Raw genomic sequence first — 17302 nt, forward strand, 5'->3', positions numbered from 1 at the left:
ATCAGACATACCAATGAAGGATTGGGAAAGAAAATAGGGACATCCTTTTACTCCATGAAAATAGCCTTGTTGTCTTTTCATTATGCACTTAATATATGTTCATCAAAAAAAAAAAAAACTCAACAGAGGAAAAACACGACAAAATAAAGGAACAGTATGATCTGAAATCATACTGTTCAGAAAGATCCTAGACATTCTGGGGAACTGTCTGTTAATTACTGGTTACTTGATAACTGTATTTAAAAAAATTTCCCTTCCTCAGTCATTTAAAAAATCTTTACATTACCTTCCTTCTTCCTTTTTCTCCCTTTTGTTTTAAAACATTGCCCATTCCTCATGACTTCTTTGTTAACTGCCTAATATGGTGTATCTTTCCACATTTTATTCCCTGTTCAAATATGAAATCTTCCTTGACTCTCATAACAGTACGTTGTGAAAATGCCTTCCAAGGTATCTAGTTTAAATTGAACTCATTCATTTTCGTGGATGGCATAATATTACATGGTACATACATGGTATAGTTAAATTAACTTACTCCCCTATTAGTGGGCATTTGGGCTGTTTCTAGTTTGAGGTCCTCCAGGATCCTCAGGACCACTCATCTGTTTAGTGATTTGCTAGTAGGATGCGTGGGACTCAGCATGTAGTTGTACTTACAGCTAAGATTTATTAAAACAGGGCCGGGGGAAGTGGCTCATGCCTGTAATCCTAGCACTCTGGGAGGCCGAGGCAAGAGAATCGTTTGAGCTCAGGAGTTCGAGACCAGGCTGAGCAAGAGCGAGACCCTGTCTCTACTAAAAATAGAAAGAAATTAGCTGGACAACTAAAAATATGTAGAAAAAATTAGCCAGGCATGGTGGCGCATGGCTGTAGTCCTAGCTACTCGGGAGGCTGAGACAGAAGGATCGCTTGAGCCCAGGAGTTTGAGGTTGCTGTGAGTTAGGCTGGCACCATGGCACTCTAGCCAGAACAACAGAGTGAGACTCTGTCTCAAAAAAAAAAAAAAAAAAAAAAGATTTATTACAACAAAACAATGATATCAGCAAAGGGAAAAAGCACAGGTAGAGTCTGGGGAAATCTGTATTTTCTTTCCTTATGTTCTTTCCCTCTTCTGAGTAAGTACATGAAGTATACTGCTTTCCCCAGCAACAAAAATGCAGTGACACATGTACATTGTTTCTATCCAGGAAGGCCCATTAGACACTCAGCACTCAAGGTTTTTAAAGGAGAGTGTTACCTCCACCCAGCCAAATATGTGACAATATGCACACAGAGTATTGTCAACCAGGGAAACTCACCTGAGCCTTAGGGGTCCAGAGTTTTTATTGGAGCTCAATCACATACTATCTGCATGGCTGACCTTTAGTTTCCAACCCCTCCTGGCAGTCAGGCTAATACCTTATCATATACATTTTTGTCTAAAGTAATCACAATGTTGTTTCTTTCTTGCCAAATCTTCTGCTTCATTTCTGATTCTTGTATTATTATGTTGGCCAGGCCCTCCTGTATAATACTAAATAGAGGCAATGAGAGTGGGCCTCTTCATTTTATTCTGACTTTAAATGCTTCTCAAATACCATTAGCTATGATATTTACCATGGAATTTTGTTAGGTACCCTTTAACAAGTTACAGATGTTCCCTACTAGTTCTAGCTTATTAAGAATTTTTATCATGAAAGGGCAATTTAAAAACAAGGTAGAATGAAAATAGTAGGTAATAATAAAAATGGAAAGTATAGTATGAGGTCAAAGCAAAAGCATTGTAGGAATTACCTGTCTGGCAGCTGCTGTGCTGAGTCTCTTGGAAGTTGTGAAGGAAAGGCATCTGAGATATACCAGAGCCAGAGATCAGGCCTTCATCTCATTTAGGGACGTGGTCTCGTTCTGTTGCCTAGGCTGGAGTGCAGTGGCGCAATCATAGCTCACTGCAGCCTCCAACTCCTGGGCTCAAGTGATCCTCCTTCTTCAGCCTCACGAGTAGCTAGGACTACCATGTCTGGCTAATGAAAACTGAGATTTTAAATTACCTGCAACACATAAGATTAGGCTTCCTTTCTCTTACCTCCTAATTTGAAGGCTGAGATCTTAAATTAGATGAGAATTTACTTAACTCTGTGTGATATATCCTTATAAATGAACATTTACTGAATGCTTACTAAACGTATCAGGATTGTTCTAAGCACTTTATTTGTAATGATTTATTTACTTTTCACAAACCACCCCTATGAGTAGTGTTCTATTATCCCCTCGTTTGCAGATGAGGAAACTGAGGGTATAGAGAGTAACTTATCCAAGGTCACAGGTAGCATGTAGCTCATAAATATGATATGGTCCTGCTTCTTCTCCCTTGCTAATGTAAGCAGTTAAGATAAGCTTTCCAAACAGGAAAAGTTACTTTATTATTCCTTAAACTGATTTTATGAATTATTGGTTTTTGTAGTTTGCCAATTTTTTCCTTATGTTCTACCATTGTTCTATCAGGTTTGCCTTTTCACCATTGTCTGAGGAAGAGGAGGATGAACAAAAGGAACCTATGCTGAAGGAAAGCTTTGGTAGTGACAAAATTCACCTTTTATTTGTGCTTTAAATAATTTTTTAATATAAATACACAGTTTATTATTTTATAACTGTATTGTTCCTTAATTTGTTATGGGGTAAAGTCAGGGTTAAGAGAAAATAAGGGTGTGAATCTTAAGACGAAGGCATGCTAAATTCCAGTAAATAATTATGCAGTAAATGTCCAATTTACATGCTAGAAGTGAGCTGAAAATTTAGGTTTGATCTTCCCAGTATAAATGTAGAAATGGAGAAACATCTGTTTTATAATTCACAAGTGTCATTAAGCTTGAAATAAAGCTTTGAATCAATTTTTTCAGCATTGCTGGTCTATTGACATAGCTAACCAATCTAAATTTTTTATTATACAGAAGGAATGAAAATGAGAAGTACCAAACAAGAACCCAATGGAAATAGTAAAGGAAACAAAGCAGTAAGTATGACTTCTTTTCCTTTCCTTTTTGGTCTTTGTCTTATCCTCCAGTCGTTGGTGGAACTCAACAGTTATATACAGGCCTTAATGATTTTTGTACATGTATTATGATTAAGCTTGCTTTATAAATCCTTTAATATATATTACATTTACATGTTAAAAACAGATAGCAAGTGAGCCTAAGATCTAGTAATCTTTAACTGGGTGGTTTGCTACAATACTGTAAAAGAAGTACCAGACCAGTCTGATTATTGTATGTAATGTTTTTCATCAATGAACTCATGGACTCATTAATAACTTTTTTTTTTTTTGTAAAGACCAAGATTTTTTTCATTCAGGAGATTGTTTTATTAGAACTGGGCATTCACTCGACAGTAACAGGCTTTAGAATTTATCTCAACTTTAAGGAACAAAGCCTGCATGATGCAAACGCTAGGTATTAGACCACTGTGAGGACATTTAAGGCTATAGGACATCATTTTCTATTTCTGCTGTATAGTTTTAAAAACTAAACTATTTGGTCATAGCCAGAGCAGTTAAGCAAGAGAAAGAAATAAAGCCGTCCACATTGAAAAGGAAGAAGTTAAATTGTCCCTGTTGCAGACAACATGATCTTAGACACAGGAGACCCTAAAAACCCTACCAAAAAACTGTTAGAACTAATAAACAAATTCAGTAAAATTAAAGGATATAAAATCAGCATACAAAAGTTATTAGCATTTCTATGCACTGACAATGAACTATTCAAAAGTTAAATCAAGAAGATAGTCCCATTTGTCATAGGTACACAAAAATAAAATACTTAGGAGTAAACTTAGCCAAGGAGCTGAAAGACTTGTATAGTGAAAACTATAAAGCACCGATGAAAGAAATTGAATATACAAATAAATGAAATGATATCCTTTGTTTATAGATTGGAAGAATTAATATTGTTAAAGTGCCCATACTACCTAAAGTGATCTACAGATTCAGTGGCATCTCTATCAAAATTCTTCTGATATTTTTCACAGAAATAGAAAAAAAAAAAATCCTAAAATTTATACAGAACTACAAAAGACCTTGAATAGCCAAAGTAATCATGAGCAAAAAAGAACAAAGCTTTAAAGCATCATGCTACTTGACTTCAAAATACACTGCAGAGCCATAGTAATCAAACAGCATAATGCTGATGTAAAAACAGATACATAGACCAGTGGAACAGAATAGAAAGCCCAAAGATAAATCCACACATTTATGGTCAACTGAGTTTTGATAGAGGTGCCAAGAACACAATGGGGACAGGACCATAATTTCAATAAACAATGTTGAGAGCACTGGATATCCTCATGCAAAAGAATAAAATTAGACCCCTGTCTCACATCATGTATAAAAATCAGCTCAAAATGGATTAAAGGCTCGAAATGGATGTAGGACCTGAAACTATAAAGCTACTAGAAGAAAATAGGGAAAAAGCCCTATGACATTGGGCTGGACAATGATATTTTGGATATGACCCCAAAAGTATAGGCAACAAAGCAAAAATAGAGAAATGAGATTACATCAAACTAAAAAGCTTCTTTCTGCATATTAAAGGAAACAGCAGAGTGAAAAGACAGCCTACAGAATGGGAGATAACATGTGAAACCATACATTTGATAAAGGGTTAATATCCAATTTATATAAGGATCACAACTCAATAGGAAGAAAACAAATAACCCCATTAAAAAATGAGCAAAGGACCTGAATAGATATTTCTTTAAAAAAGACCTACAAATGGCCAATAGGCATGTGAAAATATGCTCATCACTACTAATCATCAAGGAAATGCAAATTGAAACCATAATGAGATATCTAACCCACATTAAAATGGCTATTATCAAAAAGAAAAAAGATATAACAAGTATTGCCAAGGATGTAGAGAAAAGGGAACCATTGTACGCTGTTGGTGGGAATGTAAGTTAGTACAGCCGTTACGGAAAACATTATGGAGATTCCTCAAAAAAAACAAAACTACCATATGGTCCAGCAATCCTACTACTGGGTATATGTTAATATCTAAAGTAAATGAAATCAGTATGTCAAAGAGCTATCTACATTCCCATGTTCATTGTGTAGTATTCACAATAGCCAAGATAAGGAATCAACCTAAATGTTTATCAACAGATGTATGGATAAAGAAAATGTGGTACATATACACAATGGAATACTAACTATTTAGTCTTCAAAAAGAAGGAAATCCTGTCATTTGTGACAACAGGAATGAACCTGGAAGACATGTTAGGTGAAATAAGCCAGGCACATAAAGACAAATACTACGTGATCACACTTATATGTAGGATCCAGAAAAGTTGAACTCATAGAAGCAGAGGGTAGAGTGGTGGTTACAAGGGGCTGGGGGAAATTGGGGAGATGTTGGTCAAAGGTATTTTTTAAAGTTTTTTAGAAAATTATTTGACTTTTCTTTCAAGAGTCTCATTTGTTATGTGAATGTACTACTTTAGAGTTACAAAAGACTAAAGATTTTAAGACCTTATGGTTCTTATTTGAGATACATTATGTAGTTCATTTTAGTAATAACTGATATTTGTATGTTCCCAGCAGGAAGATGATTTGAAATGGGTAGAAGAGAATGTTCCTTCTTCAGTGACAGATGTGTAAGTTTTTGAAACCTCTTATTGAATCCACTAGGATTCCATTTTAAAGTTAGTAGTACTTTGTTTATTATTTTAAATGAGTGTGCTGAACAGCATACTAATGAGAATATAAGATGTTGAAAAATGACTTAAAAATTAGGAGTAATATACAAACAAAAATAATTGGGATGATTCATTCAGATGATATTTCTGCTTAGAAAGATTTAACTGTATAGTAGATCTTCCTAAAATCAATGGAATAATCCTTTTCAAATTTTTTAGTTCCTTTCCAGGGCCATAATTTTAATAAAACATTGGTCCTATCACATTGTAGAGCATGTTTTGTTTTTTCTATACAGTTCCTGTAACTCTGATACTCTGTTGTTTATTGTATTTGCCTTTTTTTGTCCTGAAAGGCCATTAATAAATACAAATCTTAGATAATTATAATAAAAAGAAACTTTAAATTGTATTCATTATCTTACTGTCTTTTTTTTTTGAGACAGCATCTCACTCTGTCACCCAGCCTGGAGTATAGTGGCATGATCATAGCTCACTGCAGCCTCAAACTCTCCTAGGCTTTGCCTCAGCCTTCTAAAGTGCTGGGATTATAGGCATGAGCCACTATGCCGTGTCCTACTGTCTTTTTATTGCTTTGTTTTACATTTTTCAATTTAATATTTCTCTCTCAACAGAGCACTACCAGCCCTCCTGGATTCAGATGAGGTTAGTAATCAAATCATGTGCATAAACTGTGGATCTGATGACTTCATAAGAAGTCATGAGTCTTCTGTTCACTGAGATTCAATTTATTTGACTCAGTAATGGCCTAAACAACTATGGTTGGAATAGTTGAAAAGGACAAGAATGGAAATAGTGATATATTTAGGTTATTAAGTATGGAATGTCCGATTCCCTTAAGTACTAAGTTTGACAGTTGATATCTCTGACATTTCACTTTGGCATTTATTTATTTATTTTTATTGTGAAGGTACATCCTCACTCTTCCAAAGGCACATTTTGGCTTATGATTATCTTTCAGTTTTTTTTTAGAGCAATTTTTGTGAAACCATGGATAAGTCAAAAATACATGTTATTTTCAAATATGAGTTCTGTCATGGATCCACTGCAGCACAGACAGCTTGAAATATCAATGACGTGTTTGGGAAAGATGTAGCTAATGAACATACAGTATGTCGGTGGTTTGAGAAGTTCCGTTCTGGTGATTTTAATCTTGAAAATGAGCCATGTGGGCAACCTGAGACCAAGGTGGATAATGAGCTGAAAGCTGTAGTGGAAGCGAATCCATCTCAACCTACGTGTGAATTAGCAGCAATATTGCACCATTTGAAACAAATCAACAAGGTAAAGAAGCTGGGTAGATGGATACTGCATAAATTAAATGAGCATCTGAAGAGAAATCGTCTCGAAGTTTGCCCTTTTTGCTGTCACAACATAAAGGGGAACCGTGTCTACACTGTATTGTTACATGTGATGAAAAACGGATTCTTTTTGACAATCACAAGCATTCAGCACAGTGGTTGGATAAAGTACTGAAATACAGTCTAAGACCGAATATTCATCAGAAAAAGCTAATGGTGTCTGTTTGGTGGTCCAGCACTGGTATTGTCCACTATAGCTTCATGAAACCTGGTCAGTCGATTACAACAGATGTCTTCTGCAACCAATTGGATGAAATGATGAGGATGCTTGCAATTAAGCAGCCGAGATTGGTCAGTAGAGACAGGTTAATCTTCTTACAAGACCACATGTCGCAAAAAACAACACTGCTCAAATAATAGAAGCTGGACTTGGAAACTCTGTCATCCATTGTATTCACCAGACCTTGCACCAACTGACTCCCACTTCTTCCAGGCTTTGGATCACTTCTTGCAAGGAAAAAATATTCCATTCTCAACAAGCTGTGGAAAACACCTTTCATGATTTCATCATCACTTGCTCTCCAGGCTTCTTCACTGCTGTCATAAACAAGCTACTGTTAAGATGGCAAAACTGTTTTGCTAGTTTAGGCATGTACTTTGATTAATTGTATTGCTTCTTGTTTGAGATATAATAAACTAAATTTTTGATTCGAAATCGGACATTTTATATTTAATGACCTGATAGCTTAAACATTTAAGAATGTTTCTTTTCTTTACATGTGCCTATATATGTCCCCCTTTTCTTTTCCACAGTTATATGATCAGACTTGAGAATGTTTTTGTTTAAATTGGGCAGCAAATACCATACTCTCTACTGTCTAGTTCCTTTGTCTTTTAAGAAATGCAAATTTAACTCTAATCTAATCTTGCCAAAAATAATAGGGAAAAATATTCAGAAAGGAATGTAATAGACCAAAACAAAATATAAAATAAATTACTATTTAATATTATCTGTCTCACAACCTTCTTCAGATGATAAGGATTATAATTAGTACCTCTAATATTTATGTTGGTTTTTAATTTTTTAATTTGCCTCCATATAGTTCACCTAGACGGCTTCACCTGAAGTCTTATGTTAGAATTGTGTCCTGGGTTCATGGAAACTAGTTGTAGACATGTTCTGAATTGAATATTAGATTATTCTTTTTTTTTTTTTTTTTGAGACAATCTTACTCTGTTGCCCAGGCTAGAGTGCCGTGGCGTCAGCCTAGCTCACAGCAACCTCAAACTCCTGGGCTCAAGCAATCCTCCTGCCTCAGCCTCCGGGGTAGCTAGGACTACAGGCATGCGCCACCATGCCTGGCTAGTTTTTCCATTTTTAGTTGTTTTGGCTAATTTCTTTCTATTTTTGGTAGAGACAGGGTCTCGCTCTTGCTCAGGCTGGTCTCGAACTCCTGACCTCGAGTGATCCTCCCACCTCGGCCTCCCAGAGTGCTAGGATTATAGGTGTGAGCCACTGCACCCGGCCCTAGATTATTCTTCAGTCTCTTCATTTCAGAAAACCTTTTGGGAGCATCTTCTCTGATTCTGACTCACTGTGTCGATTTGGCTGCTAAAAATGCTTTTGTTCATTTCCCATTTACCTGCTGTGTGATGCAGGATATACAGTGTCAAATTCCTTAGCTGTTCTATGCATTGCAGTAATTGAGAACTCTACCATTCAGATAAGACTTTGCTCTCTGTGGTGTATTCTGCAGTTCCCAGATCTCTCTCTTGGAGTCTTTCTCTGCTAATTGTTTGCCTTTATGGCTTCCCTTCAGTTCTGCAGTCATGCTATATTCCTACCAGAGAGGGCTGATTAAGTGAAACCTGATTGTGCCATTCATGGGAACACAGGTTTACTATAGTACTTTTGTTGGTACGGAGTTCAACCATCTGTTTATATTTTCCTCTTTGAAAAACTATGCAAGACTTTGCAGGTATACATAATAAATGTCAAGGCTGTGGGGGCAGGTAAGAAAACATTACAATGAGCTCTACCCTCTTAACAATCCTTTTAGTGTACATTACAGCATTGTTAAGTATCAGTACAATGTCGTACAGCAGATCTCTAGAACTTTTCATCTTATTTAACTGAAATTGTATACCCCTTGAATAGCAGCTCCTCCTTACCCCGTCCTCCAACCCCTGGCATCCACCATTCTGCTTTTTGCTTCTGTGATCCTTTTGTGACTCACTTATTTCACTTAACATAATGTCTTCAAGGTTCGTTCATCCAAGTTGTGGCACATGTCAGAAGTTCTTTCCTTTTTCAAGCTGAATAGTATTCCATTGTATGTATATACCACATTTTCTTTATCTATCCCTTCATGGACACTTGGGTTATTTCTGTGTCTTGGTTATTGTGAATAATGCTGCAGTGGAAATTGGATCTTGAGACTTTGCTTCATTTCTTTTGAGTATATACCTAGAAGTGGGATTGCTGGATCATGTGATAGTTCTATTTTTAATTTTTTTTTTTTTTTTTTTTTTTTTGAGACAGAGTCTCACTCTGTTGCCCAGGCTAGAGTGAGTGCCGTGGCGTCAGCCTAGCTCACAGCAACCTCAAACTCCTGGGCTCAAGTGATCCTCCTGTCTCAGCCTCCCGAGTAGCTGGGACTACAGGCATGCACCACCATGCCCGGCTAATTTTTTCTGTATATATTTTTAGCTGTCCATATAATTTCTTTCTATTTTTAGTAGAGATGGGGTCTCGCTCTTGCTCAGGCTGGTCTCGAACTCCTGAGCTCAAACGATCCGCCCACCTCGGCCTCCCAGAGAGCTAGGATTACAGGCGTGAGCCACCGCGCCTGGCCTATTTTTAATTTTTTGAGGAAATTTCAAGTCCTTTGCCAATTTTCTAATTGGGCTAGTTGTATTTTGCTATTGAGTTGTAGGAGTTCCTTATATATTTTGGATACTAACTCCTCATCAGATACAGTGACACCACATTTCATGTGCCACATAATGACATTTGGTCTATGACGGACCACATGTATGACAGTGGTTCCATAAGATTAGAATACTCTATTTTTACTCTACCTTTTCTATGTTTAGATACACAAATACTTACCATTGTGTTATAGTTTGCTATAGTATTTAGTACAATAAAGTGCTATACAGGTTTGTAGCCTAGGAGCAACACACTACACCATATAATCTAGGTGTATAGTAGGCTATACTATCTAGGTTTGTGTGAGTATACTCTATACTACTCACACAGTGATGAAATGACACATACCTCAGGATGTATCTCTGTCATTAAGCAATGCATGACTGTACATGGTTTGCAGATATTCCAATTCTGTGAGTCACCTTTCATTCTGTTGATTATTTCCTTTGCTGTGCAGAAGGTTTTTAGTTTGACATAGTCCCATTGGTCAATTTTATTGTTGCTTGTGGTTTTGGTGTCATGTCCAAGAAATTATTGCCAACACCAATATCAAGAAGCTCATGTTTTCTTCTAGGAGTTTTGCAGTTTCAGATCTGATGTTTAAGTCTTTAATCCATTTTGAGTTTTTGTGTATGTGGAAAATTAGAGTCCAGTTTCATTCTTTTGTGTGTATATCCAGTTTTTCCAACACCATTTATTAAGGTTTCCTTTTCCTATTTTGTAAGACCAGTTGACTATATATATGAAGGTTTATTTCTGGACTCTATTTTGTTCCATTGGTCTATGTTTTTATGCCAGTACTATGCTGTTTTAACTACCATAGCCATGTAATATATTTTGAAGTCAGGAAGTTGCTCCAGCTTTATTTTTTTACTCAAGATTGTATTGGCTATTGGTGTCCTTTTTGGTTTCCATATGAATTTTAGGATTTTTTCTATTTCTTTCTTTCTTTTATTTATTTATTTATTTTTTTGAGACACAGTTTCTGTTGCCCAGGCTACAGTGCCATGGTGTCAGCCTAGCCCACAGCAACCTCAAACTCCTGGGTTTAAGCGATCCTCCTGCTTCAGCCTCCCGAGTAGCTGGGACTACAGGCATGCACCACAGGCATGTACCACCATGCCCGGCTCATTTTTTTAGTTGGCAAGATAATTTCTTTCTATTTTTTAGTAGAGACAGGGGTCTTGCTCTTGCTCAGGCTGGTCTCAAACTCCTGACCTCGAGTGATCCTCTCACCTCGGCCTCCCAGAGTGCTAGGATTACAGGCATGAGCCACTGTGCCTGGCCTGATTTTTTCTAGTTCTGTAAAAACTGCCATTGGGGTTTTGACAGGGATTACATTGAATCTATAGATTGCTTTGGATAGTATAGACATTTTAATGATACTAAGTTTCCAATCCATGAACATAGGATATCTTTCTATTTATTTGTGTCTGCTTTAATTTCTTTCATTAGTGTTTGTAGTTTTCAGTGTATAAGTCTTTTACCTTCTTGGTAGGTTTATTCCTAAGTATTTTATTCTTTTTGATGGTATTATAAATAGGTTTATTTTCTTAATTCCCTTTTTGGATAATCGTTAATGTATAGAAATGCAGCTGATATTTGTATGTTGATGTTGTATCCTCCGCAACTGTATGTTTCAAAATCTTCATAGATGTTTAGGAACCATTGCTCTAAACATTTAATTAACATAAACAAGTACTTGTGGAAAATGTGTGTTTGGATAGTCTCTGTGGAAGATATTTGGAATGTAGACCATTTTAAACTCATATACTTAGAATAAACCTTTTTTCTCCCTAGGAGCGAATGATCACACACTTTGAAAGATCCAAAATGGAGTAAAGAATGGGAAGATTTGCAGTCGAAGATGGCTAATATCAGGGAAGAGATCAGCTTCTGTGTCAGTCTTCTACACTGCTCCGTAGGATTAAAGGAGGCAATGACATCCTGATCTGTTCCTTGATCTTTGGGCATTGGAGTTGGCAAGAGGTGTCAGAATGAGGAGAACATCTTATTGAAAACAAATTCATAAGATGAGAAAAATCTACAAGCTTCTTATTTACAACATTGATGCCCTTTTCCCTCCCGAACCCTGACATGGATGTTTATGCAACTTATGTGTGTTGTTCCTGAAATTTCTATAATATCAGTTGTTTAATCTGTCAAACTAAAAAGTTTAACATCTTCTAAAGGACCGTGTCATCAACACCATAATATGTAATCTCCAGGAGCAACTGCCTGCAATTTTTATTTATTTAGGGAGTTACATAGGTGATGGGGGAAATTGTTTGTTATCTTTCATTTTCCTGGGAAGTCAAGGTTACATCTTGCAGAGGTAGTTTTGAGAAAAAAGGGCTCTTCTGAGTTAAGGAGCCATGGTTCTATTAATGATTAAAAGAAAACAAAAGAAACTGTTACAGTGTGATGCAGATCATTTAAAAGAGCAAAATCAAGTGCAATTTTGTTTACAAATGGTGTATATTAAAGATTTTTCTATTTCAGATGTACTTTAAAGAGAAATATTAGCTTAACTCTTTTGACATCTGCTATTGTGACACATCCCATTGCTGGCAATGTGGTGCACACTCCGAAACTTTTAACTACTGTTTTGTAAGCCTCCAAAGGTGGCATTGTGGAGTCCTAGGCAATGCTTTGTTTGCCTTCATGCCATTCACTGGGTGTTGCACTAGATGCAGAGAGCTCCTCCATCGAAGTGCTGTGATTGAGCACCCTGCTAGAGGGACTGTAATGCTTCAGAAGAGGGAGTTTATATAAAGGAAACAGGTGCTGCTGGCTTAATTTAAACAGTTATTCTTGCATGAAGTAGTGTGGAGGCCCTGGACTGCTGCTCTTTCTTTAGGATTGACTGTTCTAATATCTGGTGTTGGTTTAGAGACTGTTTATAAGGGACATCACAAGGTGATGGGATTCATTTGAAACACAATATTTCTGTTTTAATGGTTTTATTCAATTTTGCCTTCCCAAGATTTTTGTTCTATGTAAAAAGTTCATGCCACTTTTTAATATAAAAAATTTTAACAAAATTAATATATTTTTCTCATTTTTTCAAACTTTCTCTAAAGACCCTTCTTTCTCCCAGACTCCCTTGTAAAAATTTTCTTTCCACAGCTTTTATTCTAGATTGTCATATTTTCTGTTGAAATCAATGACCACATGGCCACAATATTCACTCACTCATAAGCTAGTGAAAGAGTTAACATTTAAGTAGTTTCTTTATAGCTCTTTATTGTAGTGATTTTTTAAAAAGTCACCTAGGCAGTATCTCTAAGGAACAATATGAAGAACTGACTCTATTCTTACGCTAATTCGTCAGCAAAAAAGGCTGATGATGTTGTCCTGTGCTGCTGCTAAAGACGAAAAGTTAGATGGATAATAGTTATAATGCAGAAGCATAGTTGGTCAAATACTTTATGAGGCTGGTCTGATGTTTATTTGAGACTAGGGGAAAAAAAACGATTGTGTTAAGCAGGAAGGTACAGTACAAATTCTATAGCCTGAGGGTTAGTAATTCTACTTAAATGGCTTACTGTGTTACTGAGATTGGATATAGTGTGTCATTTCTTAGGACAGGTTCAGAAGGAATTTATAGTTTCACATTGACCTGTTAACCTTAGAGTTTATATTATTTATTTTGGTCTTGGGCCTGGAACTAAAAGGCCGCCTTCCAGCATAGCAGTTGGTAGTTCTAAATTTTTAGGAAGGTAATCAGCTTCTATGGTGAAAATCAGCCATAACACAAGATTTGTTTGGTGATTTTTGTGTTTCTAAATCCTTGAAAATATACTTCCATTTGATTATCAGAACAGTGTTTGGTAAAGATGGGACAAGTATCCCTAGTTCAGTTTACATATGAAGAAACTGCCATTGTATAAACATAAAGTGACCAGGACAGTTTTTTGACTTCATTTCATAGACTCACCCTTTTCTTTTACATTTTCGCTTTAATCCCTATTGCTTAACTTTATGACTTACCTTCTTAGGGGGAAGTTACCAGATAGGGATTGTTTTTGCAGCTCAAACTTAATTTTGTTGTTTCGTAAGTTTCCAGGGGGAATACTAAGGTAACCTCAGATAGGACAGGACCCATCGGAGGAAGGAGCCATGACACATACCTTCCTAAAAGGAATATTAATTAGGATGTAAGACACAGCTTCGGAGAGTTGAATTGGTAGGAATGTGACCATCAATTTAAAAAGATATATTTTACTGGCTTCCAAGAGTTAGTGAATCAACTCTTGCTGCCTAAATGTCCAGGGACCAGTAACATCAGCAACACCTGAGAGCTTGTTAGAAATGCTCAATTGAGGGCCTTTATTCTGGTCCTACTGAATCAATATCTGCATTTTAACAATATCTCCAGGTGATTCGTATGCACATTAAATTTGAGAAGCATTGGCCTCAAACAATGGTTCTTTCAGTCAGGGTGATTTTGCTTCCCAGGGAACATTTGGCAAAGTAAGACATTGTTGGTTATATCTCTGGAGAGAAGGTGCTAATGGCATCTGGTAGGTGGAGGTTAGGGATGCTTTTAAACATCCTACACTGCACAGAATAACCCCCTTCCCCCAAACAATTATCCTGCCCTAAATGTCAGTAGTGTTACAGTTGAGAAACCCTAGCTTCCAATTGTGGTTCTGAAGCTTCTAAGTACATGGACTCATTTTGGGGGTTATTAAAACATAGATTACTGTTCCCCTCTAGAATTTCTGGTTCAGCAGAGTTAGGGTGAGGCCTCAAACTTTACATTTCTAACAAGTTCACAGGTGCTGCTGATGCCGGTCTAGGACCACACTTTTACAACCACTGCCCAGAACAACTTTGAAGTGTAAAGGTAAGGTACTTGAACAAGTTGGGATATAATGGTAATACTAAAACTAGTATTTATTGAGTGCTTAGACTGTGTCAGGTGTTGCTAAGTGCTTACGAGACTAGGTCATAGGTATTTACTCTAAAATCATTTTGCAGATTAGGAAAGTAAGTCCTCTAAAGATTAAATTTCCTAAACACAGTTCATTTCCTAAATGACAGCTCTCCATCTCAGGTCTGACGCCAAAGCCCGAATTCTTAACCACCACGCTCACTGCCTAACACAGTTCTAACATTAAGAGCTTTTTTCTTTCTTGTTAAGCCTGTGGCTACTTCGGAGGGAGTAGTTCTGGGTCCTGAGAACCCAAGGACTAGTAAATTCCTTGACAGTGCATCGGGCGGAAGGGGCGGGACTGCGGCTGCGGAAGAGGCGGGCTTAATGAGCAGGAAGTCCGGTGTTGACGATTGGCTGGATCGCTGAAGGGCCTGTAGCTGGGGTTCCTGGTTGGATCTTGGTCTACTCTTTCTCCAGCCTTTTTCCGGACCCTACCCTGGCCCGGCACACTTGGGGCGAGACGGCGGCGGCGACTTTTTCCTCGCCGCCATGCACGACGCTTTCGAGCCAGTGCCAATCCTAGAAAAGCTGCCTCTGCAGATCGACTGTCTGGCTGCCTGGGGTGAGCCGAGGGGCCACGGGACCGATGCGGGGTCAGCGTCGGAGCAACTCGGATTTTTCGCGAGGCTGGGGAAGTCGACAGGCGTCAGGTTGTGTGGGTTTCGGTCAGATGCTGCCCGGGAGAGGCCTGGGATGAGGAAGGGCAGAGAGATGACTACCGGCTATAGACAGCGATATCTGCGGGGCTGCTTGGACGAACAGCAGAGATCCAGTCATTTTAGGGATGTTCCATCTGCTCTTGCGCTCTGTGCAGAGTTGGAGGTTGAGTTTTCCTTTTAATTGTGCTCAGCTTTGGCCCATTTCGATACCCAGTAAGTCTTCAGTTTAGAGGGGCAAAGCAGTGGGAGGTTCTCAGCCTACCAGGAGCCGCCTGCCAGGAGCCTGAACTTGTCCAGATGATTATGTTGTTTTCTAGATGAAAGACTACACTGGTTATTGGGCACTGAGTAAGTTAACACTATATGCTCCCCTCGCCCCTTCGTGATCACTCATTGTTCACTTCTCATTCCTGTAAAGTAGCTCACATAGTTACTAGCCTCTTAATCTAACCAAGTGAGTGAATACCTTATATCCAAAGTGACCAAGTTAACTAACTCTGTAGATAGAAGACTGTCATGAAACCTAACCTATGAAAACTTGCATAATCCTTTTGGGATTGACTAGCACAGAAAGCAGGGTCAGGTATCTCTTGTGTGGTCTGGAATACAAATGAAAGTTTCAGAAGCTATCCTTGACTCTTAACTATGAACACTGGGCTTTTACCCATGAGTGGTTGGTCTGACAGCAGCCCCTAAAAACCAAGAAAATAATTTGAATCTTTCCTGTCAGTGTTTAGGCCCTAGAAGCAAGGACCGTAAAAAAGTAGCTCAGAACTCTTAATCAGATTGTATGCTGAACTAGGTACCCATGATGGGCCTCATGGAATCTTGGTGGTGGGTGGCATCCTATGCATCATGTGTTCACAGTGCCACATGCAAGTGTCATCCTTGCAGAGTTCCTCGTGGCCTCTTCAGTAGGGTTCTTTCACTACAAATCTTCATGTTCATGTGCACCCCTTCTCCTTTAGCAGCTCTGGGCCTCTTTAAAATCATACCTCCACAGTAAGCTGTCCTAGTCCTTTGGGTTAAGGAGAGAATCCTACCTCCTCCAGACATCTCAAGAAAACCTCCATTTCCTGTCATTAAATGCTCTAAGTAAAAATTAAGTAGGAAAAAAAAAAAAGGAAATTAAAACAGTAAAAGACCTGACACTCTGCACAGAGGGATTCATTCTCCTATTGCTTCATCAAATATGTATTAGGTACCTACACAGGCTATTCTCTCTGCTAGGGCCAGGAATACAAGGATGAATAAGAGACAGTGCCTGTGCTCCTGGAACACACACTTGGGGACAAAGACATATGAACAGATAATGATACAAGATAAAATGATACTAGAGACATATGCTGCCTATTATTGCAACACGGAGGAGGAGTACCTAAGTCAGCTAAGGACATATGCTTCTGAAAGGATGAATGCAGCTGTTGTCACACTGGACTAGACTTGTCAGAATCCTTGACTCTCACCCTCTATGGAAACGTTAGTACGTATTTCTCTTAGACTCTCTCATAAACTCCACTTTGTCACAGTAAAGTTTCCTTGTACCGGTGCTTTTCAGAAACACAGTTTTGAAGTGGTAGGTAGCTTTTGGCTTGCCTTGATCACCCATCAAACAGGAGAAATGCTTTTTGCTTCCCAGGATGCTGTGGTAGATATTGGCCTATAAGAGGCCATTTACTGCCTCCTGCCTCAAAAGTACTTTATTTCCAGACTTTAGCAGCAATAATTATTGCTGTTTCTAGTCATTATCCTCTTTATCTACATCGTGTCCTTAGATGGAAAGTTT

At 37.9% G+C, this 17302-nt stretch overlaps 2 protein-coding genes across 5 annotated transcripts in view; both read left to right on the forward strand.

The window, feature by feature from the left end:
- TMEM87A (transmembrane protein 87A) overlaps positions 1-12907 on the forward strand; it is a 46307-nt gene extending 33400 nt beyond the window's left edge. For 2 of the 3 annotated variants that reach the window (XM_069484448.1, XM_069484441.1), the window contains exons 16-20: positions 2482-2552; positions 2928-2989; positions 5570-5622; positions 6297-6327; positions 11716-12907. In XM_069484448.1, coding sequence (XP_069340549.1) covers positions 2482-2552; positions 2928-2989; positions 5570-5622; positions 6297-6327; positions 11716-11757 — 259 coding nt within the window. In that variant the 3' untranslated portion in view covers positions 11758-12907. Of the gene's footprint in view, positions 1-2481; positions 2553-2927; positions 2990-5566; positions 5623-6296; positions 6328-11715 lie in introns of all 3 variants that reach the window. The other variant, XM_069484453.1, reaches the window with a different exon arrangement.
- A 2289-nt stretch (positions 12908-15196) lies between these two features.
- VPS39 (VPS39 subunit of HOPS complex) overlaps positions 15197-17302 on the forward strand; it is a 46953-nt gene continuing 44847 nt past the window's right edge. Inside the window, exon 1 of one of the 2 annotated variants that reach the window (XM_069484462.1) lies at positions 15197-15419. In XM_069484462.1, the coding sequence (XP_069340563.1) occupies positions 15347-15419 (73 nt within the window). In that variant the 5' untranslated portion in view covers positions 15197-15346. The remainder of the gene's footprint in view (positions 15420-17302) is intronic. The other variant, XM_069484469.1, reaches the window with a different exon arrangement.

The sequence above is a fragment of the Eulemur rufifrons genome, chromosome 2 (assembly GCF_041146395.1).
Source record: "Eulemur rufifrons isolate Redbay chromosome 2, OSU_ERuf_1, whole genome shotgun sequence".
Taxonomy (NCBI): domain Eukaryota; kingdom Metazoa; phylum Chordata; class Mammalia; order Primates; family Lemuridae; genus Eulemur; species Eulemur rufifrons.